This window comes from Sturnira hondurensis, unplaced genomic scaffold (assembly GCF_014824575.4).
Source record: "Sturnira hondurensis isolate 20B ecotype Veracruz unplaced genomic scaffold, ASM1482457v3 Scaffold0018525, whole genome shotgun sequence".
NCBI lineage: Eukaryota > Metazoa > Chordata > Mammalia > Chiroptera > Phyllostomidae > Sturnira > Sturnira hondurensis.
The window spans coordinates 2,839,914-2,865,676 of record NW_028091156.1 but is presented as its reverse complement, the minus strand read 5'-3'; the positions used below and the strand labels follow the sequence as shown (position 1 = coordinate 2,865,676).

General features: G+C 55.1%; 1 protein-coding gene across 4 annotated transcripts in view; it reads left to right on the top strand.

Annotated features, from left to right (window-relative positions):
* The window catches only part of STUM (stum, mechanosensory transduction mediator homolog), a 44,564-nt gene extending 19,174 nt beyond the window's left edge, over positions 1–25,390 (top strand). Inside the window, exons 2-5 of one of the 4 annotated variants that reach the window (XM_037069468.1) lie at positions 17,078–17,257; positions 20,006–20,014; positions 21,247–21,306; positions 21,975–25,390. In XM_037069468.1, coding sequence (XP_036925363.1) covers positions 17,078–17,257; positions 20,006–20,014; positions 21,247–21,281 — 224 coding nt within the window. In that variant the 3' untranslated portion in view covers positions 21,282–21,306; positions 21,975–25,390. Of the gene's footprint in view, positions 1–17,077; positions 17,258–20,005; positions 20,015–21,246 lie in introns of all 4 variants that reach the window. The other 3 variants (XM_037069471.1, XM_037069467.1, XM_037069469.1) reach the window with 3 other exon arrangements.
* Positions 25,391–25,763: the final 373 nt, after the last annotated feature.

Sequence of the window (25,763 nt, the reverse complement as noted above, 5' to 3'; positions counted from 1 at the left end):
CGGGTGTGCATGTGTGAGTCTGGATACCTGCGTGTGCATACATGTGTGAGCTTGCTCTCCTAGTGCCTGTGTGCATGTGAGCCTGCACGCCCGGTACCCTGAATGTGCCCGGGACAGGGGTGTGTTCAGAGGTTTGCACTAGTCCAAAAGTTGCAGAGCCCAAGCTCCGTTACTGACAGTCTCACGCTCAGACAGTGGGAAAAGGCCAGTGGACTGTCCATTCTGCAGACGCTGTGGCGACGGCAGCAGCTGCTGCTGCTGCTGACTTATTATTTAAGCATGTTTATTGAAAGAGAAAGAGTGATGAATGTGAGGTGTTAGAGGACATTTTGTACTTCTAGAGTCAGGAGGCACTGGGTAAGGCTCATGCCAAGGCTGTGTCCTGAGGGTGTGGAAGGGAAGGTTGGCACCTCTGCTAAAAGGGGCTGCCCTGCCTGGGATGTGATGCCTGTCAGCCCCGGGAGGGGTGACTTGTCCTGGACCAGTCACCAGCCTGTAGTAATGCTTTCCAGGGCTGCTGCGAGGGCTTCCCAGGCATTTATTTCGCCCTGAAATATCCCAGATGAGTTTGGCGTGGAAAGCTGCCAGACAGCGGCTTGCTGCCCCGGCCTGGGTGGGAATCAGAACCAGATTGGTGCCGGCAGCACCACTCCAGCCTCTTCCCTTTGCACAGGTTTAATTTAAAAGCTTTTCAAAAATAATGCATCAGTAGCAGGCAGCTTGGCTGAGGCTGGTGGGTGGCAAAGAGGAGAAGACAGCGACCCCCAAAGCCTGGGGCTTTTCTGCCTGTTGCCCCCTCTGGTGGCCACTGTCCCTGCTCTGGGGGAGGAGCACCTGTCCTCGACCCCTCAGGGCTCTGCACTGAGGCCCAGACGTTCAGCCTGGTGGGGAGCTGTGCCCACGGAGTTGCCCCCTGATATGTCCTTCCATGTTGCACATGCCGAAGGCCGGGGCTGGCCCTTGCTCCCCCTGCTAGGAATAGGGAGATTTCATTCTCTGGGAGGGAACAATAAGTAGAAGCTGAAACCCCCCGCCGCATTGCCCACAGGACATTTGATGATGAAGAGCCAGGGATGCTGAATTTATTCGTTTACTTTTGGGGTGCTTCCCTAAATCCCTGGTGACCATTTTTTCTGGTTATAACGTCTTTATTTTGCTGAGGGCCTCGATCCCACTGTACTACGTGATAACTGTGACCTTGAACCAGCTACCCTACCTCTCTGTGCCTCAGTTTCTTTGCCAGCAAAATGGGGATAATAATAGTACACACTTCATAGGACTCTACTGAAAGTTAGATGAGCAATTACACATAAAGTGCTCAGACTAGTGCTTGGAGCATAGTGAGAATAACATTCCCCCCACCCCCACCTGGCCCAGTTCTAAAGGATTTTTAAAAAATCTCCCACTTTCCCCTGCCTTTGGCAACCACCGCTATACTTTCTGTTACCAGGGGTTTGGCTTTTTTTTTTTTTTAGATTCCACATGCAAGTGAGATTATGCAGTATTTCTCTGTCTGTGTCTTATTTCACTCAGCATTATACCCTCCAGTTCCATTCATGTTGTCACAAGTGGCATGATTTTCTTCTTTTCAAAGGCTGAATTATATAGATAATAGATCACACTTTAAAATCTATTCATCCATTTAGATTGTTTCCATAGCTTGACTCTGAGGCTGTAGTGAACAGGGTGGGGAGGACAGCTCTCCAAGACAGTGATTCCATTTCTTTTGGATACATCCCAGAAGTGGGATTACTGGATCATCTGGTAGTTCTATTTTTACCTTTTTGAGGAAACTCCATGCTGCTTTGCATAATGGTTGTAACCAATTTGCATTCCCACCTACAGTGCCTGGGGGTTTCCTTTCCTCCCCATCCTGACCAACTCGTGTTGATTTTGTGTCTTTTTTTTGCTGACAGCCATTCTAACAGGTGTGAGGTGGTGTCTCCTTGTGGTTTTGATTTGCATTTCCCCAATGAGGAGTAACCGTGAGCATCTTTTCATGTTCCCGCTGGCCATCTGTCTGTCTTCTTCGAAGAAGTGTCTATTCTCTTCCTCTGCTCACTTTTAAATTTAAATAACATATTATTATCATCATCCTTGGAACTGCTGCTGGCAAGAAGCCAGCCCTCCCAGTCTAGGTCTGAGAGGAGCCTGCTCAGTCCTGCTTGGCTCCGCACGCACCTCCTGGCTCCTCACAGGCGCTCAGTAATCCAGGGACAGAATAACCAGCCAGGAACATGGCTGATGTGTGGTCCAACAACCTCGGTGTGATTTGAATCTCCTGGGCAGCTTGTTAAATGTCAAGTCCAGTTCCAACCCTCAGAGAATCTGATAGAGAGCGTGAGGTGGGGCTGAGGAATTTGTATTTTTTAAAAAGAACTCCATTTGAGAGAAACTCTTGGGAATCTCGCTGTGTGGCAGGCACTGTGGCGCCCTGAAGCCGGGGCTGCAGGAGAAGGAACCCAGGAGTGGCTGCTGCCAGAGGCGGCTTGCCTACCCAGTTTTGCCTCCCTGTGGGGATTTGGGGTGCATGGTGTCCCCCAGAGCCCTGCTGGTATAAACACCAGGAAGACTGAAGCCTTCTGGGGAGGTAGGTCATGGTTGGGTTTGGTCTTGTAGGGGTGCCCAACCTTTTGGCATCTCTGGGCCACAATGGAAGACAAAGTTATCTTGGGCCGCATGTTAAATAGGTTGCCACATGTAATCACACAAAGAAAATCTCATGACGTTTTAAGTAGATTTATGATTTTGTGTTGGGCCTCATTCACAGCCTTCCTGGGCTGCATGTGGCCTGCGGGCCACAGGTTGGACACCCCTGGCATATCTAATTTGGAGCCCCTCTGCAGGAAATAGTGAGGCTAGGGGTCTCTAGAAATCCTAAAAGGAACCCCCAGGACAGGGCCACAGCTCACAGGTCCCTTGTGGTGTCTTGTCCCCTTGGCCTGAGCTGGTCCCTCCTAGGAGACCTCCTTCACAAGCCGCCTGCTCAGAGTCGGCAGGCACCTTTAGCCGGGATGGTGCCCTCCTTTCTGCCCAAGGTCATCACCCCAAGCTCTGTGTGGGTCCTTGGAGCAGGTCATCAGATTTTCCTGGAGGCTCACATTGAGGCCCTAAGTGGCCCAAGAGAAGACACGATGGAGTTGAGCGAGGAAGAACGTGCTTTTTGTCTAAAGAAACATCTGGGGTTTGTTTCTTAGCAACAGGACTCATCCAACACACACTGGCAGTGTCAGAACACCCGCAGGTGCCCGCAAGCACCGTATGGAATACAGTAAAGATCTGCGGAGCAGGAGAGACCCTCTGAGCGTAGCGCCGCCAACAGGTGGAACTCAGAACCCTGAACCAATGCAGCAGCCATTGGTTTAGACCGGAGAGCTCAGGGGCAGGAATGTTCTGCCCCAAGGGGGGCGGTCACTACGCTGCCTCCCTCCACCTGGCTTCCTGTACCCGCAGCCCCAGCGTCCCATCAGATGGCTTTTAGATGAAGCTTGTATCTGATGAGCAGCAGGTCTGAGCCCAGCGGGGACATGAGACTCAAATCTAGGGATTCTGAGCCTTGTTTTGGTACAATTGGGCCCTTTAGCTGTATAGTAAAGTCTTGTATCCCTTCTCAAAATAATACTGTTTTGAATGCATTTAATGCAGAGACTTAGGCAGAAAACCAAGGACATTGAGAAATGGTTATCGAAGTATTTTTTTAAAATTTGCATCTAGAAGCACTGTGCTTTTGTATTAAAATAAGAAGATTCAGCAGTGCGTCTAATTAGTGCCATAATTTTAAAATAGCAACAAGTGTCAATATTTTGAAAAATCTACTCCTCAGCTTCAGCGTGGTGTGGAAGTATCTGCAGTTTCTATTGGTGACGAGTGCCAGGTTCTGCTAATGCTATTGTGCTTGTGGCCTACCTCCATGATAAAAGGAAATGCTAAAACTGAGTTAGGTTAGTGAAAATAAAGAAGTGATTTTTAAAGATCCCAGTTCATGGACCCCCAGAGGGTTTGTGGATTCCCAGTTAGGACCTCTTCCCTTCTTTATCCTTTACCTGAGGTCTCTTCACCAAAGTTGCTTAAAAACCTATGTGGTTGGAGCTGCTATGTAGGTGTGGACAGGGACAGAACAGAGAGGCAGCAAGACCCTATGGAACAAGCACAGCCAATGGGTAAGTGCTGAAGGGCAGGGAGGTGTTATGGTTGCTGTGAAGGCCGTGACCTGTGTCATCCAAGAACCCCTGTGCTATCACCTTCCTCCACAGAGGAGCATTCACAACACAGGTGGTCCGAGTCAAGGTTATTGAGATATAACTTGACCTTGGAAGGATGAGAACCCTTGGCCATGAGATTCTTGGGAGATAAGGCTGGGACTTTTTCAATCTGTTTGTCGAATACCTACTATATGCACTTAACAACATTCAACAAATATGTCTAAAATGTCTAAAATGTAGTAGCCACTCAATCCCAAAGTGGGGAGAGGGTAATAGTCCTGGGCAGCCAGCCAGGTGGCCGGGGAGATGGAAAGCGAGCCGGTCAGGTAGCATTAGGAGCAGAGCTGGTCTTCCGTGGGGCACCCAAGACACTGGCTAGAGGGGAGCCCGCTCTGCTGAGGGTGGGCCTGCAGGGGTTTAGCTGGGCGAGGAGAACCTCTTGAGATCCCAGAGTTGCTGACTCAGCCACTGGGCAGGATTCCTGGGAGCCAGACTCTCTGGAGGCCTGCCCCGGGGAAGCCCACACACAGGCTTCTCCCCTAGCCTCTGAGCGAACCCCTGGAAGGTTCTGCCCCACCACTGAACAGGACGTCATGAGCCCCAGGGAGCTGGATCTGGCAGAATGGCTGCCTTGTGCCTCACAGGGCCAGGGTCACTAGGAGTTAGAGCTGGAGGGGTTCTTGGGCCACATGCTGCCCAAGCGTCTCATTTTACAGACAAGACACCAAGGCTCACAGGCAAGAGGGCCTCTCCCAGGTCACAGGACGATGGCAGAGCCGGGCCAGAGCCAGGCCTCTGGACTACAAACCCTGAGCCATGGGAGGTGACCACTCTTTCCTTCTCCCTCCCACAGGGAGGCAGGCTGGAGGTCATACCTGAGCCCTGGGCCTGTTTCAGGTTCTGGAGTTTGGCTCATTGTTGTTTTAATAAGACTCCCTGTCCCTCCACCACCTGACAGAATGCCCACCTCAGGGGTTTTGTAGGGGCTCAAGGAGACTTTGCAAGCAGGGCCCACAAGCAGGCCTGGCACAGATGAAGCTCTCCGGGAGGGTGAGGGTTGTCTCTCTGCACCGTGGCTCCCATTGGAAGGGGGAGGTCCAGGGAAGGGAGGCAGAGAATCAGGAGCCACCCCCACCCAGGAGCCGAGGGCTCCTGGAGAGACAGATGGGCCTGCCTAGCTCTCCAACAGGCGGTCACTTGCTCTCTGGACCCAGAGTGGTACCCAGCGTGGGTGGTGTGGGAGGTGAGTAGGTTGGAGGTGGGCCAGCTCCCTGAACTCGGAAGCTAGGCCCTGCTGGCACTGGGTCACGGGGAGCTGAGTGGGAGACGTGTGGGTGAGAACGGGCAGTGGGCCAGCCTCCAACTACACGGTTCCTGCTGGGGACAATGTGGGGGTAGTTCTGGGAACCTATTAGAGGACACGGTTTCCCAAAGTGCCATTTCTGAGAGGGAAAAACATAACCACCCGTATCTACAGAACTGCGTGCCTCCTTTCTCAGTCACCCACTTCCAGGCCCCTTTCAGGCGATTAGAGCCTGCGCAGCCCTCCCAGCACAAATTCGGCTTTCGCGTCTGCAGTCTTCTTGCCCTAATAGGAAATATCTGGTGCTGTCTTTCTCCCCAGAGCCTGCCTTGGCCGCTGGCCTAGGCCCCACTCCCGCCCTCCCCAGCTTCGGGCCTCCAGCTCTCTCATATTCCTGCTTGTTTGGAGTGCTGGAAAGCAAAGTACTGCCCGGGCTTGCAAAGCCCCAGATAAGCCTTACCTCCACCTAATGAGTTCCGTGCCGAGAAATCCATCAGCTGCAGAAGCGCGCTGTTTATACCCTGTAGTTCTCTCCCGGGCTCCGTAATCAGCCGAGCGTCCCCAGAAAGGCTCACAGCGCCTCTCCCTGCTGCTCCCTGCCAGGTGGATTGATGGTCAGGCTTCACTCCGGGTCTCAGAAGCACCTCGTTAGATGGGACAACACAAAGTCTCCTAAAGCTGCTGGCCAGGTGGCTGCAGGGGTGGCATTAGAGGGACAGGGATGGCCCCGGGTTCAGGGGTGGGCCCGCTGTATGTTGTGGGGTCCCTCGGCCTGAGTGCCCCTGGGGGGCCTGGAGCCCTGATTTGGGCATTCATATACTACCTTTCAACGGGCTGGACCTCCTGAATCAGCTTGGCATTCAAGTCAGGGAAGGAACAGGGGCTTCTCTCTGGACTTTAAAAGCTGCGATGAGATTGAGTTCAGGCATGGAGGGATTATATGTGATCAGAGCTCCCAAGGCTGTTGGGTGTTACGTTCCAGGTAAAGACTCACCTCTCGCTGAGGTTGCCAGTGGCTAGAGGGTTTGTAGACATCAAAGGTCATTTTCCGTATTGTGGTAAAGTATTCACAACATCAAATGCACCGTATTCGCTTTCTAAGTGTCCAACTCTGCGGCGTAAGTGCACTCACAATGCTGTGCCATCACCACTCAGCTCCGGAAGTTACTCTTTGTCCCTTACTGAAACTCTGTGCCCCGGAAACACTAACTCCTGCTCCCTCTCAACCCGCCCCGGTCTCTGGTAACCTCTAGTCTACTTCTTGTCTCTGAGGAATCACACAATATTTGTCCTTTTGTGACTGGTTCATGCAACGTTACACTAATGTCCTCAAGGCTCATCCATGTCACAGCACATGCCAGCACTTCCTTTTTCAGGGCTGAATAATATTCCATCATAGTCATACTCCACATTTTGTTTATCCATTCATTTCTTGATGGACACTTGGGTAGGGCATTTTTAAAAGGCAGTGATTGTTCTAAGGGGCCCTAGATGGCTAGCTATGGCATCTCACCAGGGTCTCCGGGGTTGCCTTGGAGCGTCTGGTTGCCTGGGAGGTGAAGAGGAGAGAGGCACAGCTTCCTGGTAAGGCTGTGTATGGTGGGCAGTGAGGCTGACTCCCAGCATCCTTTGCACCAGGATGACCAGTTCCAGCCACTCTGGGAACTGCATACCTCTGGTGGGTGACCGGTTCTGGCATGACAGGTGACCCAGTGATCAGGGGGTTGTTTCCTTAGGCCTAAAACCGGGCCACGGGAAGATGTTATCTTGTTCTTCTAGACGTTGTCATGTTGGGACTGAGCTTTCTGGACCTGCTGTGGCCATCCGGGTGCCAGGTCGAGGCCGAAGCCACCGCCAAGAGTGTTGGTGCAGAGATAAAGAGCCCAGGCCCTTGGTGGCCCAACTGACCGGCTCAGCCATCTGACCTCTGAACTGCCTTTGACTTCCCATCATTGGAGATGGTAGAAGCTTCCCATCCCTTGAGCTACCGTAGTTTGAGTTGCTTTTGTGTCCCTTCCAGCCCAAAGCAGCCTGAGAGCCATCAGCTATGAGTGGCTGTGTTCCTTGCTAGACCCTGCAACGGGCCGTCTGTGGGAAAGAAGCATAAAAACCGGGGTCATTTACCAGTCTCGAGAAGGACACCAGCCTGCCATTAGTTGTAAATGCAGATGTAAGGTAACAAATAACTCCCCTGGTACACGTCATACACGCCCTGGTGTTTCGGGGCCTTGGGGGATGTGCCTGGCATTCCATCAGCGTGTGAGACATAAACGCCAGATTCCTCTCTCTGTTTGCACCTGCTTCCTGGAGTCCTGTGGAGGTGGCCTGGGGCACCTCAGCAGGTGACAGGCTGAGTCTAGAAGTGCGAGGGAGACCCGAGTCCATGTGCCAAGAAGTCCCAGCATTTCAGGGGAGTTCACACCGATGGAACGCACTTTTATGGACGATCTTCTCGTCCTGGGTGTCATCGGCTCCTGGAGGGCATGTGGCTCGGAATAAGCTGAGCACACCCCCCAACCCCCTGGGGATCTGCTCTCGGGATGGGCAGCACATTCTTTTGAAAATTTTAGATCATTCCCAGAAGACTCACCCAAGGAGGGCGATATATATTTCTGGAAATAGCCAATTTGCAGCCAAGGGAGGTGAACGAAGTGGGTGACTAAGCTGGGCCCCGGCAGGAAGTTGTCCCTGGCACAGGAACACACTCCGGCCACCCCCTAGGGCATGGCTCCAGGGAGGAGCAGGCGTGTCTCCCGGGCTCGTGGGAGTCCCCAGACAGACAGGGAGCACCTGAGTATGAGCCCCACACAGGCCTCCTTCCGCCCTGGTCCGCCCTGGGAGCTTGGGGTGCCAGCTCAGCCGAGCCCCCTCCTTTCTTCCTGTTGTCGTGTGGCCACCTACATGAATCCTCAATGAATGGCTCCTCAGGGGCTCTTGGGCCCGGAGTCATTTCCTGGCTGCCAAACAAGAACCCCCAGTGTCCACCTTCCCAACCCGCCTCCAGCAGGTGAGCCCTCCATTCAGCTGGGAGACTTCTTTGCCTGCTTACCTGGGAATGATGTCCCAGGCTTGGGGACCGTATTCCAGAGGTGTTCCTGGGAGTTTGGGGGCTTTCATCACAGCCCCAGCATGGTCACATGGGGTCATTTATTTTCCTGTGTCAGGTGCCAGTGTGCCACCTGTCCCCTAGTTTGCTTGACTGCTCCCTGGCCTTCTCTGTGACCAGTAAGGAGCTGTTGGATAGACAGCCTTGCAGAGTTGGGTCCTGGCTGGCCTGAAACGTTTTTATAACTGAAAAGAAAATTTGCTTCAAAAACAAACAAACAGAAAATACCTACCTCTACTTCTGCACGGCAAAACTATTTTCATTTTGCTTCATGTACTCCAGTCCTTGTCCACACATGTGAATGGTTTTCAATAGTCCCCGGCACAGTCTACCTACTGTTTTTTTGTAATTTCACATAAGGCACTTGCCTGACTTGCTGCGTAGTCATCATACTTACAATTTTCGCTGGCTGCGCAATACCGCAGCATGCAGGCCTGAGCCTCCGGCTTCACGAGGCTGACGCAGAGAACTTAGCAGTTCTAATACATGGTTCAGAAAGGCGAAGAGTGGAGCCATTGGTTACAGGCCACTGTGAGAGTCACTGAGATCTTCAATTTCCTCCTCTTGTTTGTAGTGACTCCTTATTCTGCTCCTCAGCATTGCCTTCTGGGGACCCCTTCCCCGATCACCTGCCTCCCGAGTCTGGGGTAGGGGCCTCCTGATATTCCCATCCCAGGTCTCGGGCCCCTGGGGTGGAGCAGCCAGAACCCGGGCCCTGGCATTCTGATGCCCGAGCTCACCTCCGTAACTGCAGTATTATCTTGCCTCTGCCCCTCACAGGAGTGACCACACGGTGGTGTGTTCCGTGCCTGATCTGTCCTACTCAGACCTTGGGGGATCCCTGGGGGCCAGGACTCTCCTTTTTGTTGGGGTCCATGAGGATTTAGCCCCATCCTTGGCACCAGCAGGTGCTTCATGAATGCTACCCGAATACGTGGGAATGGAAAGAATAGGCTTTGCTCTTAAGGAAGAGGCCACTCTGTGCCTGGGAATGCAGGCCTCCGCTGCCGAGGGCTCCTGGGCGGGCTGCAGGGTGGTGCTGCCCTTCCACAGGCCTGGTGTATGTGGCCACCGCTTGGGACACCTGGGGACCGCTCCCCACAACACTCTCAGGGATGAGCACCCCCTGGGGCCTGGCACACCTGGCCTCACACACACTGGGGGCTGCAGGCCCAGGGAGCCTTGTCCCCACAAGAAGGAGAGAGTGACGCAAGGTCACCAAACGCAGTGCTGAGCACAGGGTAGGTGCTCTGTAAATGTCATTTGTCATGGGGGTGATTGAATGAGGGTCACCCATGAACCCAGAGGTCTCAGTCTAGCCCCTGAGGATAAAGGACACCTGCTGAGGCAAAGGGCGGGGGGCGCAGGACTTGGGGTTCCCGCTCTCCGTTCCTGCAGCCGCCATCCCCAGGAGTACCTTTGGGGTTCATTGCACTGCAGGTTCTCTCTGCGGTGATCTCAGAAAGGGTCCCTGGCAGCTGTGACCTTGGGCGGGGCACCGCTCTGTCTTCATCTCAGTGTCCAGCCACCCGTGGAAATGTCACTTTACCGGGCTATCGCTTCTCCGGAGATGGAAGCTCTGTCGTCTCCTGTAACCAATGTCACCGCTGCTGCCCGTGTCCATCATTCCACCCGAGTGACCACCCTTAGCGCTCGTCCTGCGGAAGGTGGAAGGACAAAGCTCGGGGCCGTCAGTGCCACCTGGGCTCCGCTGCTACCCCAGGCCCCACGCCCACTTCCTCACTTCACCCTCCAGCATTTTAGTGAGGCCCAGGCTCTGCCGGGACAAGGCTCAGAGCTGGGAACAGAGAAACTTTGTGTGGTTGCATGTCTGCTCAGCCTTGGCACCCTGGGGAGACCGCAGGCCTCCTTGGCACCCCCCGAGGGCAGACCTGCAGTCCTGGCTCCCCCAGTCAGGGCTGGGAGCACATCTTAGAGCTCATCGGGGACTTCGCCCAGGAGGTTGATAGCAGAGGAGACTGCTGACAAGCACAGGGAGCCTGACGCAAAGCCCAGCACCATTAAAATGGATTCCCAGCTCCAGTCCCCCGGCCTCCGGCAGGATAACCAGTCTGATGTCTCAGGGGAGGGGCATAGAGGAGGAGCTGGTCTAATTTTCCCTGTCTTTGGAAGGCAGAGCGACAGATAGATTTGTGACAGCCAGGGGGGGGCTCCCTGTCCTCCTTTCTTTATGCCATGGACTTCTGCTGTTGGGAAAGTTAAGGCCTGCCCTGCGACGTGGTAGTGACTAAGGACTGTCCCCACACTGAGGTCTCTCACTTTAAGCCCCCTTACCTGTTTCAAGACTCCTCACTACTGTCTTTTCCTGGGTTCCTCAGACCTTGGATTCCAGGCAGTCCCTTGGTGCTTGCCTGAGGCCCAGGGAGGAAGACGATGTGTACCCGGAGCTGGTACTTTCTGATCGAGGGAGAGGAGAAGAGGGGTCCTGGGCGCAGAGGGGCAGCTGGGGCAGGGGTGACCTGGTTCTGAATGCTTTATATCTTTTTTCATACAGTGTGTGTGTGTGTGGGGGGTGGCGACAGAAGCCTACCTGTTGTTATTTTTCTTCCATGAAACCCATGCTTGGGAAGATTTAAGTCGTCATCAATTCACAGCCTCATCTCTGATGGATCAAAGGTGGCTAGAGGCCTGGCTGGTGTGGCTCAGTGGATTGAGTGTGGGTCGTGAACCAAAGGATCGCTGGTTCTATTCCCAGTCAGGGCACATGCCTGGGTTGCAGGCTGGGTCCCCAGGGGTGTGCATTCAAGAGGCAACCACACACTGAAGTTTCTCTCCCTCTCTTTCTTTTTCCCTTCTCTTCTCTCTAAAAAAAAAAAAAGGCGGACAGACTGGTCATTAGGACCCCCAGTTACTTACTGCCCTGAGATGGTGTGCTCCCTAAACGCTTGTGAGCCGGGGTTCCGATGGGCTGGTGGAGCCTCATCAGGGTGGGACCACCATTAGGTGTGCTGTTTGGAAAGATGGAAACAGTCCCCAGACCCCTCGTACCACTGGTCCAGGACACATGGGTCAAAGGCGCTGGCGGATGTGTTTGGAAGAACTCGGAGGGTGGTCAGGATGAAGAAAACACTAGAACCGTGTTTCGCTTTGCATGGCTCTCTCTCGGTTTTGCAGTCTGCCTCTTCTCTGCAAGTTCCTTGCTGGCCAGGACGCCTTGGGTCTACAGAACACTTGCCAAATGAGGACACAGCCTTGAACCCTACGTTGACCCTCCTTGGCTCACGCAGATCCCCTTCAGCCTCTAAGATGCACGCTCTCCTGCTCACGGTGGTCTGGGTGCTTGTCCTCACCTTCTGCTCGAGAATTTGTCAGCTGAAAAACTAGACAGTGCCTTCTCTCAGCACATGCAAACACACCGTGTCCAAAACCTCCTCCCCTTCCTGCCCCACTGCCCAAGGAATCAAAACTGAGGCACAGCCGCAGCTGAAGGAGCGCACCGAGCCCCACTGAGGACTGAGACCTTATCTTCTCTGGCTTGCTTAGCTACAGGCACATCAACCCTGTGCACTTTCAGACGCTTTTGATTCTTTCTTCCTAAGCCTTGTGTCCACAGCTGCTTGTGAACTTACAGTCACTTCTCTCGGTTCCCGTTTCCAGCAGAAATAATTGCACAATGATGAAAAGATGATGAACGCACCTTCTGAATTAGAATCTGGGTGTGGTGGGGCCTAGCAAGGTGCATTTTTAGCCCAGTCTCCTCTGCTTTTTGTGCCCCCCTAAGGTATGAGAACTGTAGCTTCCTAGGCTGAGTCTGACCCTGAATGTGATCTCCCTTTCATCACATCGTGGCTTTGAACTAGACAGCAGCTGGCAATGGGACCTGTTTCGTAGGGTGTGGCTTGTCCTTCCCTGTCAGCTGTGATGTCCTGGCCCAGCCTTCTGTTACGTTTGCCCCCTGTCTCTGAAGCTCACCTTCCTTCAAGGCTGTGCTGGTAAGAAGGCTGTGCTCAACCCGCAGCCCCTGGAGGAGTGTTCCAGGAGTAAGTCACTGCCACGGACACGCAGCACACATCTTAAATGACTACTGAGCCAGCTGCAGGTGGCATCTGGCTCTGACGTGACGGACTGGCCTCCGTCCCAGGGGAGGTCTTTTTATGGAGAGCAGCTGCTTCAGGAGACAGATCTGCCCTCCGTCCCCCGAGTTCCAAGAAGCCTGTTGCCTTCCACCGCTCGCACGTGACTCATGCCAAAGGCTGCGCCTGATGGGACCCCTGGAGGACGTTTCCAGCCCCCAGGCTTGTCTCCCCTCTGTTCTGACGTGAGGCTGCACCAGCCCACTTGTGGCGGCTTCTCTCCCAGGGCCCGCCAGACACGGGATGGGGCCGGAGCCAGGCTGGGGGCACTCTCCCCAGGGACCTTTCGTTAACTTCCAGGACAGAAGTGGACAGAGGCTTCCCCGTCCCCACTGCCTGCATCAGGGGGCCTGGGTGCTGAGCCCCTTGGGGAAGCCAGGGACCTCAGCAGTGACGGGGGCCAGAGGGGCCTGTGGTTGTTGCAGAGACTGCTGCTGTCTTTGCTGTAATCTCCGTGGTGGGAGGGGGTTCCTCCTCAGGCCTTGCTTCCTCAGGATCGTGGAAAGACCCAGACACGCTGAGCACACGTCCCTGCCTCAGTTCTAGGAGCCGTGACACGCTGACCTTGGTGGTTGACGGTACAGCTCACTTTCCTTCACGCCAGTCGGTGTTGGCCGGGCCTCAACGCACACAGCGACTTTGTGCTCGGGGCCCGCCCCCCTGCCTGGGCCACAGAGGAGCATTTGCTCGACTCAGCACTGAGTCACGTGGGGGAGGGACACTGTTGGAGGGAGTGAAAGGCCCGGAATCGTGGGCTCATTTCCCACGGGTTGCGTGGTTTTCTGGCTCTGGCTCCTCGAGGCCAACCTCTCCCCTCTCTCAGGACTCGCTCACCTGATTGCATATTAGAATCAGCTGGGCAATGCTTCCTTTATTTCTAAATAAGCGATCCCTGGGCCCGTCCCTGGGCTTTTGGTGGTCTGGAGGTGGGGCTCTGGAAGTGGCATTTTTAAAAACCTCAGTCTGAGATTTCTGATGCACAAACCAGTGTGGAAGACCGCTGTAGACGCCCCCACCTTTTCCGTTCTCGTTTTATCAAGACCCTTGACATCCACTTACCCCTTATCTGTGTATGTCCTTAGGTCCCTCCCTGAAGCTCCTCCCCAGCCGATAAACAAGCCTCAGTTCCCCAGGAACTTGTGGGAAGAGTGATGCTCACCACACACCCCGGAGTCCACAGCTCCTTCGCTCCTCTAGTCTCTGACATCCGGCTCCCACCAGCCCTTCCCTCCTTCCCTCAGTCGGCCCGCTCACCTGCCATTCCACCCCGTCCCCCACCACCTCTCAGCAGGTGACCCTGACCGCCACCTTCTCTTCCCCGAGGTTCTCCTCTCCTGTGTCTGGACACCTCCCTCGCTTCCCTGATTCGTCCCCTCTGCCCCCCTTTGTAGTCGCTTCCTTTGCTCGCCCTAAGATCTCAGTGTCTCCCGGGGTGTTCTCTTGATCTTGCCTTGAGTTCCATGCCCTTCTGGGCGCGTTGACCCCTCCTGAGTGCCTGTCCCCAGCTTCTCTCTCCTCGGCTAATGGACAGGCCTCTTCAGGTTTTCCACCTGGTCCATGGCTCCACCCTCACCACCGAGCACGAAAACCACACCCAATCTCTTTTCCTGTGGCCTCTTTACCCATCACACAGCTGGTGGCCGATCCTGGGGACGTGACCTCCTCTTCCTCCGTGGGGTCCTTCCCACTGCCTCCCCACAGCCGGGACTCACTTCCCACCATGTCGCCTCCCATGGGGATTTCTGCACTGTCTCTCCTCCCAGCCTCTTCCTCACCCCATCTGCCCATCCTCCCCTGGGTGGGGAGGTGGCGGGGGTTGGGGTTGGGGTCGCAGCATTGGTTCTAAAAGTCAAACCTGGCTGCCTAATTCCCCTTCTTGGTGGCCTGTGGTTTCTTGGAAGAGGAATCCTGACTCTCAGGTTCCACTCTAGTCTGACCCCCGCCCACCTCGGCCTCATTCTTTTACTTTATGGGTTGTCATTTTTAAAACCAAGTATGAGCTAACTGTTTTCCCTCAGTGTGGCCAGCTGCCCTTTACCACTCAGTCCCCAGTCACTCTCTGAGCTCCCAAATGGATGTACACTCCAGGGTGACCCCGGGCCGCCCTCCCCCCACCCTGCCCGGGGTCATTTCCCATGAGGTTTCCATTCCTCTCCCCGTGGTCACTTCTCTGCAAAGCCTTTCCTGATACAACCAAACGGAATTTGTCACTGTCCCCTTTGCAACCCTGTGTCCCCTCCAGCACGGGAGCTCTGGGGCGGGGGTGGGTCAAGCTCCCTGGCCCCTGCCTGTCTGGAATCTGTGTTCCCAGGCCCCAGCACGGGCAGGTGCTTGGCTCTCATGGAACTAATCAAAACTAGCACGTCGCTGTTGGGCAAGACTCATTTAAAACCATTCACACCTGCATGTGAAAATGTGCTAGAATCATTCTAAAAATTTCCTGCTGAATTGATTAAAATGGCATTTTTTTCTTACAAATCTATGCACGTAATCCCTACCTTCTAGGGAGTATGTTACTTTGTGTGGCAAAAAGGTCCAGTTATGGTCGTTTTCTGATGAGTGAAATGACGTATCCCAGTTAATGATAACTCGTAAATTCTTTAATACTACTGAATGTATCTAAATCAAGGCAGCTGAAGATGGCCTAGGTACATATCATACAAGCCAGTGTGTGCACCGTGTGCTCATAGTTTCACACAGGTCTCAGAGTTATCATGAGTGTGTCCACACGGGTGGAAGAGAGAGCAGGGGCCCAAGGGCCCTCCCACACCACCCGGGAGCCAAGGCTGTCTCCTCTTTCCCTGAGCACGTGGGCCAGCCCATCTTGGCCCAGCAGAGGAGCCTAGGTCTCTGCTAACGCCGCTCTTCACACAGCCCTGCGTGTCCATAGAAAAGCAGGTTCCCTGGACCTTCCTGTCTCCATGGCAAGCAGGCAGGAGCGTGAACAGGCCCACTAGCCTCTAATCAGTTTGGCAATTCTGCTGAGAGTCCATCTTTTGACAGGGGATGGACCAGATGACCTTGTAACTCTAGGAGTTCAGGAATCAGGTTTCCTGTTTTTTTTAAAAAAAGTTTTTAAAATGTATTTTTAGAGAGGGGGGGGAAGGAAGGAGAAAGAAAGAGAGAGAAACATCAATGTGTGGTTGCCTCTCATGCACCCCTTGCTAGGGACCTGGCCCACAACCCAGCCACGTGCCCTGACTGGGAATTGAACCGGCGACCATTTGGTTTGCAGGCTGGCACTCAATCCACTGAGTCACATCAGCCAGGATGTTTCCAATTCTTTTGGGTATAGACCCAGAATTGGAATTTCTGTATTACATGGTACGTCTGTTTTTAATTTTTGAGGAACCCCCACACTCCTTTCCCTAGAAGCGATATCAACTTCTTAAAAATTTTTTAATGCAAGGGTGCAACGTCCTGAACTGAAAAGAGCTGAGGATTCTAAACTCCATGGATCTGGGTTTAAATCTGGGCTGCACTACGTGGGCAAGTCATCTAGCCTGTCTGCACTTCGCTTTTCCCATCTGTACAATGGGGTTATTAACAGCTACCTCCAACGGCTGGAAGCCTTGGAGGGGCCATTGGGAGAGAGGGGGCAGCACGGTGCAGTACACTGTGGGTGTGTGGTGAGTGGCGTCTGTGCTGTTCTATGTAATATCCCCCCCCCCCCACGCTCTTGTTCACCTCATAGCATCTCTCCACTTCAGCAGGGCTCTCTCTCCTAATGGAGTCAGTTCAGGTTCATCTCATACCTCGTGTGTGACATGCTAGCCAAGGCCAAGGGTGGTGGTGAACACTTCCTAATGGTCTCCAAGTCCCCTGTTTCTTCCTAGTCTTCTACGGAGCCCCGGGCCCACGTCCCCATCAGCTCTCAGCTGCTGCCCTCTCTGAGTCCATCTTTCTCAGACACTGGCAGCCCACCCAACACCCTGCTGACAACTCCTCTTAATTAAACCCTGCTTCCAGTTGTGTTTCCCTCCTGCTCAGTTCCATGTTGGGTGGGGAAGCCCCTTACCCAGGCTCTCAAAGCTCTCCATAGATGCCTTCCCCCTCCCCCACGTCACCACTCCTGCCCCAGGCTCCCCTGGCCTGCTCCTCGATCGCAGGAACCATTGCCACGCCATCTGTGTTCCCCTAAAGGCACCTCGGCAGCCCTGCGGTGCCTCCTCCAGGTGGTTCACTGGCCTCTCTAGTGTGGGGACAAGAGGTGGGCCAGGGTCTTTGTGGGAAGGTGCTGGACACAGGCTGCTTCTCTCCAAGCTCCCAGAGAGTGCACAGCTGGGCCCCTGGCGGTGATGCGCCTACCTGTGCCTATCGGCCGCTGCAGCTCCCATCACCCTAACACGGCTTTCCCTTCCGCCACTCACAGGGACGTTCGTCTCGGCCTTTACCGTGCTGTGCGGGGCCCGCACCGACCTCCCGGACAGGCACGTGTGCTGCGTCTTCTGGCTGAACATCGCGGCGGCCCTCATCCAGATCCTCACGGCCATCGTCATGGTGGGCTGGATCATGAGCATCTTCTGGGGCATGGACATGGTCATCCTTGCCAGTGAGTAGCCGCTGGTGCCACACCTCCTTGTGGGGCTGGGGCTGGGATGAGGGGAGTGGAGCTGGAGGAGGGGTGGGGACCAGAATGGTCTGGGTGTTCATGATCCTGCAGGGCGTGAGTGCTTGGCAGGGAGATTCACTGGGCCTGCTCCCCCTCCCCCGTCCCTAAGGGCTCACCTGTGGCCTCCTCACTTGTGTCTGCGGCTGCCAGGCAGAGGGGACCTTTCCTGCTCACCAGTTGCTCTCCCGCTGGGACTCCTGAATGCAGAGGGGTGGAGACTAAGCCAGAGAGCGTGAGTGAGAGAGGGAGGGAGCCCCTGGCAGCTCAGACATATCAGGCATCGCGTCTGTCGAGGAAACGGGCCAGCCGACAACACCAGGTAGCAGTGCATGGCTCACGGAGCTCGGGGGGCGCCTGTGCCTACCATTCTCTGTTCCTCCCTCATGCACTTTCCAGAAAGAAAGGAAAGGCCACTTATGTGCCCTCAGGAAACCCTGTAACTGTCTTTTCACAGCCAGAGCAGCATAGTTTCTCCTTGTTTCAAACCAAGCTCTTACTCCATGGATGCGAAAGCCTTCTTCCTTCCTAGCTGGACTTCCTCACCCATCTCAGCACCTTCCGAGGTGTTGCATGGACCTTCGCCAGTCATTTCACACAAACTTGAATCAGACACAAAACGATTTTGTGAAAGGGCTTACCCTTTCGGAATCAAGTTGACCAAAGACGACTTGATTCACGTTTTTAAAAAGAATCTAGCAAGACCTTGAAACAGGCACTGCCTATTTTAAGCGCCATGCGTGTCCCCTGCATTCTCACACATTCTGTCTATGCCACGAGGCCATGGTGCCTCACTAACAGGCCACATCTCCTCAGGCGTTAGTCCTTCTCCACCCCCCACGGTCCTCCCAGTGTCCTATACCCAACAAAACCTTCCCGGGTGTAGTCGTCATTGCCAAAAGTGAGGTGTGCCAGGTAAGAACAGCAGAGGCCAGAGGAGAAACCCAGGGTTCCAGGGGCCCTAGAATGATCTAGAATGATCTGTAGCTGATTTAGTCTGAGTTCAGGATCCTGTGAGGATCCAAGATCAGGGGACACACAGGACCAGGGAAGGCCTTGGGTCAGTGACCGATCCAGTCACGAGCCAGAGGAACTGTGGGTGGCAGAGCCTGAGGAGGTCAGCGGAGCTGGTGGACGGGCCAGACAGGCCTCCAGGAAGAAGGTCCGGGGAGCAGAGGTGGGGGAGGAGGTGGGCCTGCTGGATTCCCAGAGTTAGAGCCTTCCCTGTGGGTCAGAGTCAGCTCTGAGGATGTCCTCACACTGGCTCCGGGGCTGCTGTCTTTATGTCAGCCTCTCTGGGACACTGTCTGGGGGATGGACTTGAGGGCTGCGTGAGAAAATCCATCACCCTCCACTGCTACCCACTCGCCTTACCCCCTGGCCACCAGACTTCCTCACCCATCTCAGCACCAAGGAGCGTTTGCACTTCTTCCAAAAAGTAAACCCAGCTCGAAGGATGAATATTTGCCACTCGTGCGATGGTGCCATGGGCAAGGATGGCTCCGAGCAACAGTGGCGTGTGTGTCCCGGGGCAGGCTCCTTAGAGGGAATTTCCACAGTCGGCTCATCTCTCCTGGCAGATGGCTGGACAGGCCTTCTCTGTCCGGTTGCTCCGGCCCCATCCTATAAAAACGAAGGGAACGTTGTAGCTGTAGCCACGTAGGATGATTTTCAGCATGGCGTTGTCAAGGGTGTCATCCACAAACATACCACTGGGGGGGAAAACACCTCAAGAGGGGAATCAGAGAAAGAGTAGAAGTAGAAGTTAAAATTGTTATATGCAAATTGCGAGTGAAAGGAGTCCACAGAAACTGAGAGCAACTTGATGGTATATTTATTGGCCAAGTTTTAACCTGCGCAGGGGCGAACTTCCCAAATGAGACCGCAGTCCCGCGGCTACGCAGAGCCGCCAAAATGGAAGTCGCGCCAAGCGCTTACAGGCTTAGGGTTTTATGGAGGCGCCGCAAGCAAGCTGGATACAGAAGCAGATGTGNCCATCCTATAAAAACGAAGGGAACGTTGTAGCTGTAGCCACGTAGGGTGATTTTCAGCATGGCGTTGTTGAGGGTGTCATCCACAAACATACCACTGGGGGGGAAAACACCTCAAGAGGGGAATCAGAGAAAGAGTAGAAGTAGAAGTTAAAATCAGGCACGTGCAAGCACGCTGCTCTATTTGGGTAAATAATAAGTAACAGTGCACAGCCTGCCTCGATCAGGGGTCAATAAATACTTGGTAGTCTTCCAACACCTTCTTTCCACTGCCAGGCACATGGCAGGCATTACTAATCAATTGTGATACTTTCTGCCAAACAGTCTCAGGAGGGCTTCAGGCAGTCCCTACCAATGGATCCAAGATGCCTGCAAGACAAATTCTGTTTGCCGTCCGGGGCCTGGGCCTTTCCCAAAGCATTAGATGGTATAGACGTGGCTATGGTGTGTGTCAGGCGTGACTCCTGGGGAGGGGCCGCCTTTGCCGTGGGTACACACCCGTGGGACTCGATGCTGGCCTCATGGCTGGTCACTGTGAGCCCTAAGCACCCCTGTTCCGCCTCTCAGGCCCCCCAGCACCCCCAGCATCCTCCCTGTTTTATATTTCAGGCAGTTCCTCTGTCCTCTGTTTTCAGATTCTTTTCTTTTTCTTTCTTTCCTCTTCCTCACGCGCTGCCTCACACGCTGTGCTGTTTCCAAGTTTCCCAAGGTGAGTCCCAAGGTCGGGTGCCCCGACCCCACCCCACTGCTGTACCCACCCCCTCTTTCAGTTACTCAACTGGCTTCTATTTTTAGCTTTTTGTTTTGGAAAGTTTTTCAACATAAACAAAGGCAGAGGGCTTAGCCTAAACGAGTCTCTAAAAAGCCCAAATTCAACAGCTGTGGAGTCTCGGCCACTCTGGTCTCACCCAGTACTCCCAACATCTCACCTGAGCCCTAGCACTGGGTTATTGGTGCTGAAAATTGATGAAGAATCTGATAAATAAAGAGGGAAAAAAACACCCAGTTAAGTCACTGAAGCTCCTTTTTGGGCTAAGTTACCAGCTAGTAGGAGGAAACCACTCAAAATTCCAGACCCTAATTTTATCTTTGTGTATTTCAGTAGGTATCTTTTCTTTTTAAGATTTTATTTATTTATTTTGAGGGAGAAGGGAAGGGAAGGAGAGAGGGAGAGAAACATCAATGTGTGGTTGCCTCTCGAGCACCCCCTACTGGGGACCTGGCCCACAACCCAGGCATGTGTCCTGATGGAAATCGAACCAGCGACCCTTTGGTTTTCAGTCTGGTGCTCAATCCACTGAGCCACACCAGCCAGGGCACAGGTATTTTTTTTTAAACGTAACCACAGTGCCCTTTCATGCCCAAATAAATTAGCAAAAATTCTCTAATATCAATAGTGGTCAGTTATCCCAGTGGCCTCATAATTATCACCAATGTTTTAAAGGCTCAAAACCCTCAGTCACCATTGCCTGTATCACCGCCTGTGACTGGACAAACACACTTGTGGTTATTCCCTTTTACATGCAGCCTTCCTCCTGTCTTCCTTCTTCCTCTCCATCCACATGCCCCGGCTGCCCATCACTTCGGGGAGCCCGTCTGGCCCCTTCTTCCCAGGCTCTGCATTGGGAAATCACGCCAGGCCAGTCTGGTGGGGCCACTTGCGAGCAGGTGTGTGGCTTCAGGGTGTGTTGATAACCTTCCAACCCCCAGCATCCACGCCCTCCTCTCCTGTATCCCCAGTCACCCCAGGCTCCACAGTTCTCCACCCATCAAAAAGCCAGTGCCCTTGGGGAGAGTGGGAGCGGGACTGTAGGAGCCATTCATCGGTCTGTGGGAGTGAGGTCTCCTGAGCAGATTCTAGTCTGGGGGCAGCCAGGGTTCCTGGAGCAACCCCGAAGAAAGTGGGTGTCTCACCATCTCTCCTCTGCTTCTCGCTCACAGGCTACAAGGAGCAGGGCATCCCACAGCAGCTGTGAGCCCGGCCAGCCACCAGGAGTCCAGGTCGCCCCGTGCGGGCCCCATGTGGCAGCGGTGGGCACAAGGACCTTGCGTGCTGTCTTCTGCTGTTTCCTGGGTTTGGAGTGGACCGGGAGGGATCTGAAGATACCATTTACTTCGGAAACGCACCTGCTTTTCTCGGCAGGCTCTGAGGGCTGTCAGCCCCTCCCCTCCTGCATCCAGAAAGCCCCCGTGGGCTCAGGCAACCTGAGCCTCTCCAGGGGAGTGACGACAGAGTGGCTGAACCGTTCCTGCTCCCTCCCACCCCCCCCACCCCCCGACCTTGCATCCTCCACTGCAAGGGGACACCTGAGCGGTGGGGCCAGGTAGCAGTGGCCCGGTCCAGGTGAGCAGGAGCTCACCAAGGGGCAGGACTGCGGTGGACACTTCCTCTGGGCCTCCAGCCCCTGCCAGAGTGGTCTCCTGGAATCAGCTCCAGGGTGGCAGTGAGAATGGGCAGACTCCAGCCCGGAGTGGCAAGGCCTGCTGTGCCCTCCGCTTTGGTGGCTGGGGACACAGATCCCCAGAGGTGTGACCTGGCCCCACCCTTCCTTATCGCATCCCCCACCTCCTTGTCACTGAAACTTCCAGGCCTGGGGGTGTTTGACCTTTGTTTCCCTGAGGATACGGGCGTCCTGGGGGCCAACTCTTCGACTCTCGTTCTTACCCAGAAAGGCCAAGCCAGCTCTGCGTGGGCCTCGCCTGGCCGCCTTTCACAGCTCACTAGACACCATTTCTGGCCCACAGTCCGTTTTCTGAAGTCCTTGGAATGGATGGGTCTCTGAGTTCAGAGATGTTGGGTCTGAGAAAGAGAACAGTCTCTCATTTCCTAATACCCCGCAGTCTGGAACAGCGCTCCGCCGTCCAGCACGTGACACAGGAATGCCTCCGGTTGCCCAGCGGGTCCCTTTAGGACACCTCGGCGATTGTTACAGTCGGAGCCCACGGTGGGGCAGGGACCAGCCCAAGTCATCCAGGCCACTTCGGGTCACGTGTCGATCTGAAACGAGGAGGGGGAAGCTCCGAAATGATAGCAACTAGGCGGACGTTTCCACGTCTAGTTTCATTTTCATTCTAACGCAGGAATCGGTAAAATTCGAGACGGGCTCCAGGCCAAGCTTCCAACCCGCTGGACTTTGTGCCATGGGGTATGCTCCTCTTTGAGGGCCCTTTCTGTGGGTCAGGGGCTGTCAGAGTTCGGCCGGGGCTGGAGAAGGGACCTGTCTGCCCATTTTTTTCCTGCTGCACAGGGCCCTGGCTGCATTGGGAGCCCCATTGGGGGACAGTGTTTGTAGTCTCTGTTCTTAAACCCCCAGCTAAGGCAGCAGCCCACCTGCCCCATGCACTGGGCTTTCTAATTATAGTCCTGTGGGGGAAGCAGGCCTGGGAGGTCCCTGTGACCCGGACAGCTTCCTGGCATCCCCCCAGACGCTCACTCACCCCTGCGCCCCGATTCGGGGCAGGTTCTCCACTCCCGGCCTGACCTTAGCCGCCTGTCACCGCTTAGTTGTGACGAGCATCTCCTCGCGGCTGCAGGGCCTGGGTTGCCCTTTTTGAAGCCCTGGCATGTCTTTGTCTCTTCCTTCCTCCTCTCTTCCTGACGCTGCCCCGGCCTCTGCTGCTGCTTTCACGTTCGGAAGCCACTGTGTTCTCAAGGCATGGGACCAGATTTGGTTTGATCAGAAAGCTGGCCCCTTTCTCCGGGCCCAGGAGACACCCTTCCCTCGAGGAAGCGGTGCCTAAGCTTGGAGCCTCCCCTCGAACCAGATACAACAGCTTCAGCTGATGGGACAACCGAGCAAGGGCCCAGCCACTCCCCCACAGCCCTTCCCGCAGCAGCTCTCACAGAGTGATGACAGGTTCCTGAGCGAGGGAGGGTGCGCCCGCCATGGGAGGGGAGGGTGCTGTTCTCCTGGCCGGGGCTGGGGGGCGCTGCTGAGAGGGTAGAGAAGAGATAGCGATTTGTGCTTCATGTTTAGTGACACAATCCGGACAGAGGTGGGAATTTTTGTGTGTGTGTGTGTCAGGTGTCACCATGAGTCCCAGTGTGGAACAGCTTAATGTGGGGGTTAGTGTACTTGGAAGGACGTCCCCAAACTTGGGAAGACATCAGGCTCAGGAGGAAGCTCCTTTGTCAAGGCAGTGGCCGGGTGGAAGAGACCAGACGACCACGATGGTCTTTAACAGCGAGCCAGTGCGGAGGGCATGTGGGCAGAAGCAGCTCAGAGTGTCAAGTCCTCGGCCCACAGTCTGTCCATTGGATAAGGCGAGGGGGCCAGTGCGCTCCCAGCGGTCCGGGCTGGCCCCTCAGGCTGCCAGGCAGCCGGAATTCATTGATTAAACCCTCGCCAGCTGAAAACGAGTCTTGTGCCTGCAGGCACTTGATTGGCACCTTGCCCTTTGGGGACAGAGCTGGGCTTGCTTCAATGGCTTAACACGAAGGTGAAGGTCCAGAAATCACAGGGCACGTTTTGGGTTGGGCTTCCCATCAGTCAGAATCCCACAGGACACTCCCTGGGTGTCTGGGGGGTCCCAGGGGTGCAGAGAGTTTTATAGTAAGGGAGGTAATCCCAGGGTTGGAGGGGCAGTGTCCTGCGGCCAGAGTGGAACCCCGGAGTACAAACGAGCCACTGGGGGTTGGGGAGTGCCCGTGGATGTGGAGGCTGTGGAACTGGAGCTTAAGCTGAGTCTATTCCAGAGCCAGACCTTCGGGCTTGGAAGGCCCAGGTCCCTGTGGGGTAGCAGGAGGCAGATGACTCCTGGTCCTGTCCCCCACCCGACCCCCCTCTTGCCTGCCCTGCCCTGGGGCCTCCGCTCGGATGCCCTTGAGGGGAGGTAAGGAAGAGACATAGAGCAAGAAGCCCTCTTCTGTGGCCCAGACCCATGTGTGAGCCTCAATGTCAAGGACGGCCTCCCAATGCTGGGAGATGCCTTAGCACAGCGTGGAGCATTTGGTCTCCGGTGACTGCCCAGACAGGGTGGGTTTGTGAGGGTCACTCAGTTGTGCCTGGACCCAGCTCCTCCGGGGAACCTGGGCCCAAGCTGGGGTTGGGGCAGGGCTGTCTGACCCTGGGCCTGGAGTCTAGGCCCCATCAGCCTCCGGGGCTACCTCAGGCTTTAGTGACACTGGTTGTTTTTATCTGTTAGTGATGTTGGCAAGGCAAGCCTCCTGCACTGTGTAAACTGCTGGGAATGTTCCACTTGGATGTGAATTGACCAGTGGGTGGTTTCAGGCCCTGTTTACTGTTGTTATTATTCCTCCGTCTCACGGGTCCGTTTGGAGGGCTTTCCACAGAGGGGCTGGGCGGGGAGGAGCCCTTTTAAAGCGCCCCTGCTGCACTGACCCTCCCAGAGACCTTGACCTTGTGTGGGGTGGGGGTGCTCCAGGCTCAGGGAACAGTTTGAAGAGGACACTGACCGTATGCTGTGTGCTTCCCCCTCCCGGAACCTGGACGGAGGCTGAGCAGCAGCAGGCCTTCCTCTGTGGCCCCCCCAGCGCTGGCTCACACCTGCCGCCTCCCGGCTTGTGTTTTGGTCTTGAGCGAGCGCTCAGTGTGCTCACTGATGGGGCCAAGCCGATTCTGGGCACAGCCCAGGGGCAACAGATCAGAGATGCCACCTTCCTGGATGGCATCCCAGGCCCCAGGCTCCCCAGGTGAAACAGCAAAATGAGCAGAGGTAGATGAGGAGTGACCCTGTCCCCAAGGACCAGCTGGACCCTTCACTGCAAAAGATGAGGGGCCAGGATGTCAGGGAAGTGGGACTGAGGTGGCTGGAGCGGGTAGGCATCACTTGGGGTCCTGTGTTTTTGTCGGTTTTCTTCCTGCTAGATTCTCAGAGCTTCAGAAGGTTCATGGGGTCCCAGAGGTGTGGAAGCTCATGCTCAGAGTCCACCTGAATCCCATGAGGTAGGCTGAGCCCCTTTGGTGACAGCTGGGGGAACCCCAACCAGAGTGACCCCGAATGCTCCCCATGACCTGCATGTGAGTTCCAGACTCAGTGCTGTTTGTCGCGCTGCTTCCTGCCTCAGCTTAACCTTCTGTGGGTTGGGAACAAGGAGGGGCCTGGGCCATTATTTTCTCATTTCTATGGGGGGGCAGGGGCTGGGAGGGGTCCAGCCAGTGGAGGAACAGTTTACACCCGAGTGGGACAGGTTCAGGGACAGGGACAGGGAGCGGCTGTTCTCTCCTGCACAGGCCTCGTGGACTCAGGCCAGCAGCCCTGCCACTGGGACTCCTTCTAGAGAAACAGAAACATCGGCCCCCAGTTCCACTCGCCCCTCCCGACCCTGTCCCACTCGGGTCCCACTTGTATGTGTCTGATCTCCCGGGACCAGTTGTCTCTTGCTTTGATTTTGCTGGGACTCTCTGTCCCCAGCCCCTCTCCCTCCCTCCTGGCTGAATTTGCCAAAATGCCAGCCACTCCAGCTGGTCCGGACTCCACAGTAGCTCCCACCGTAC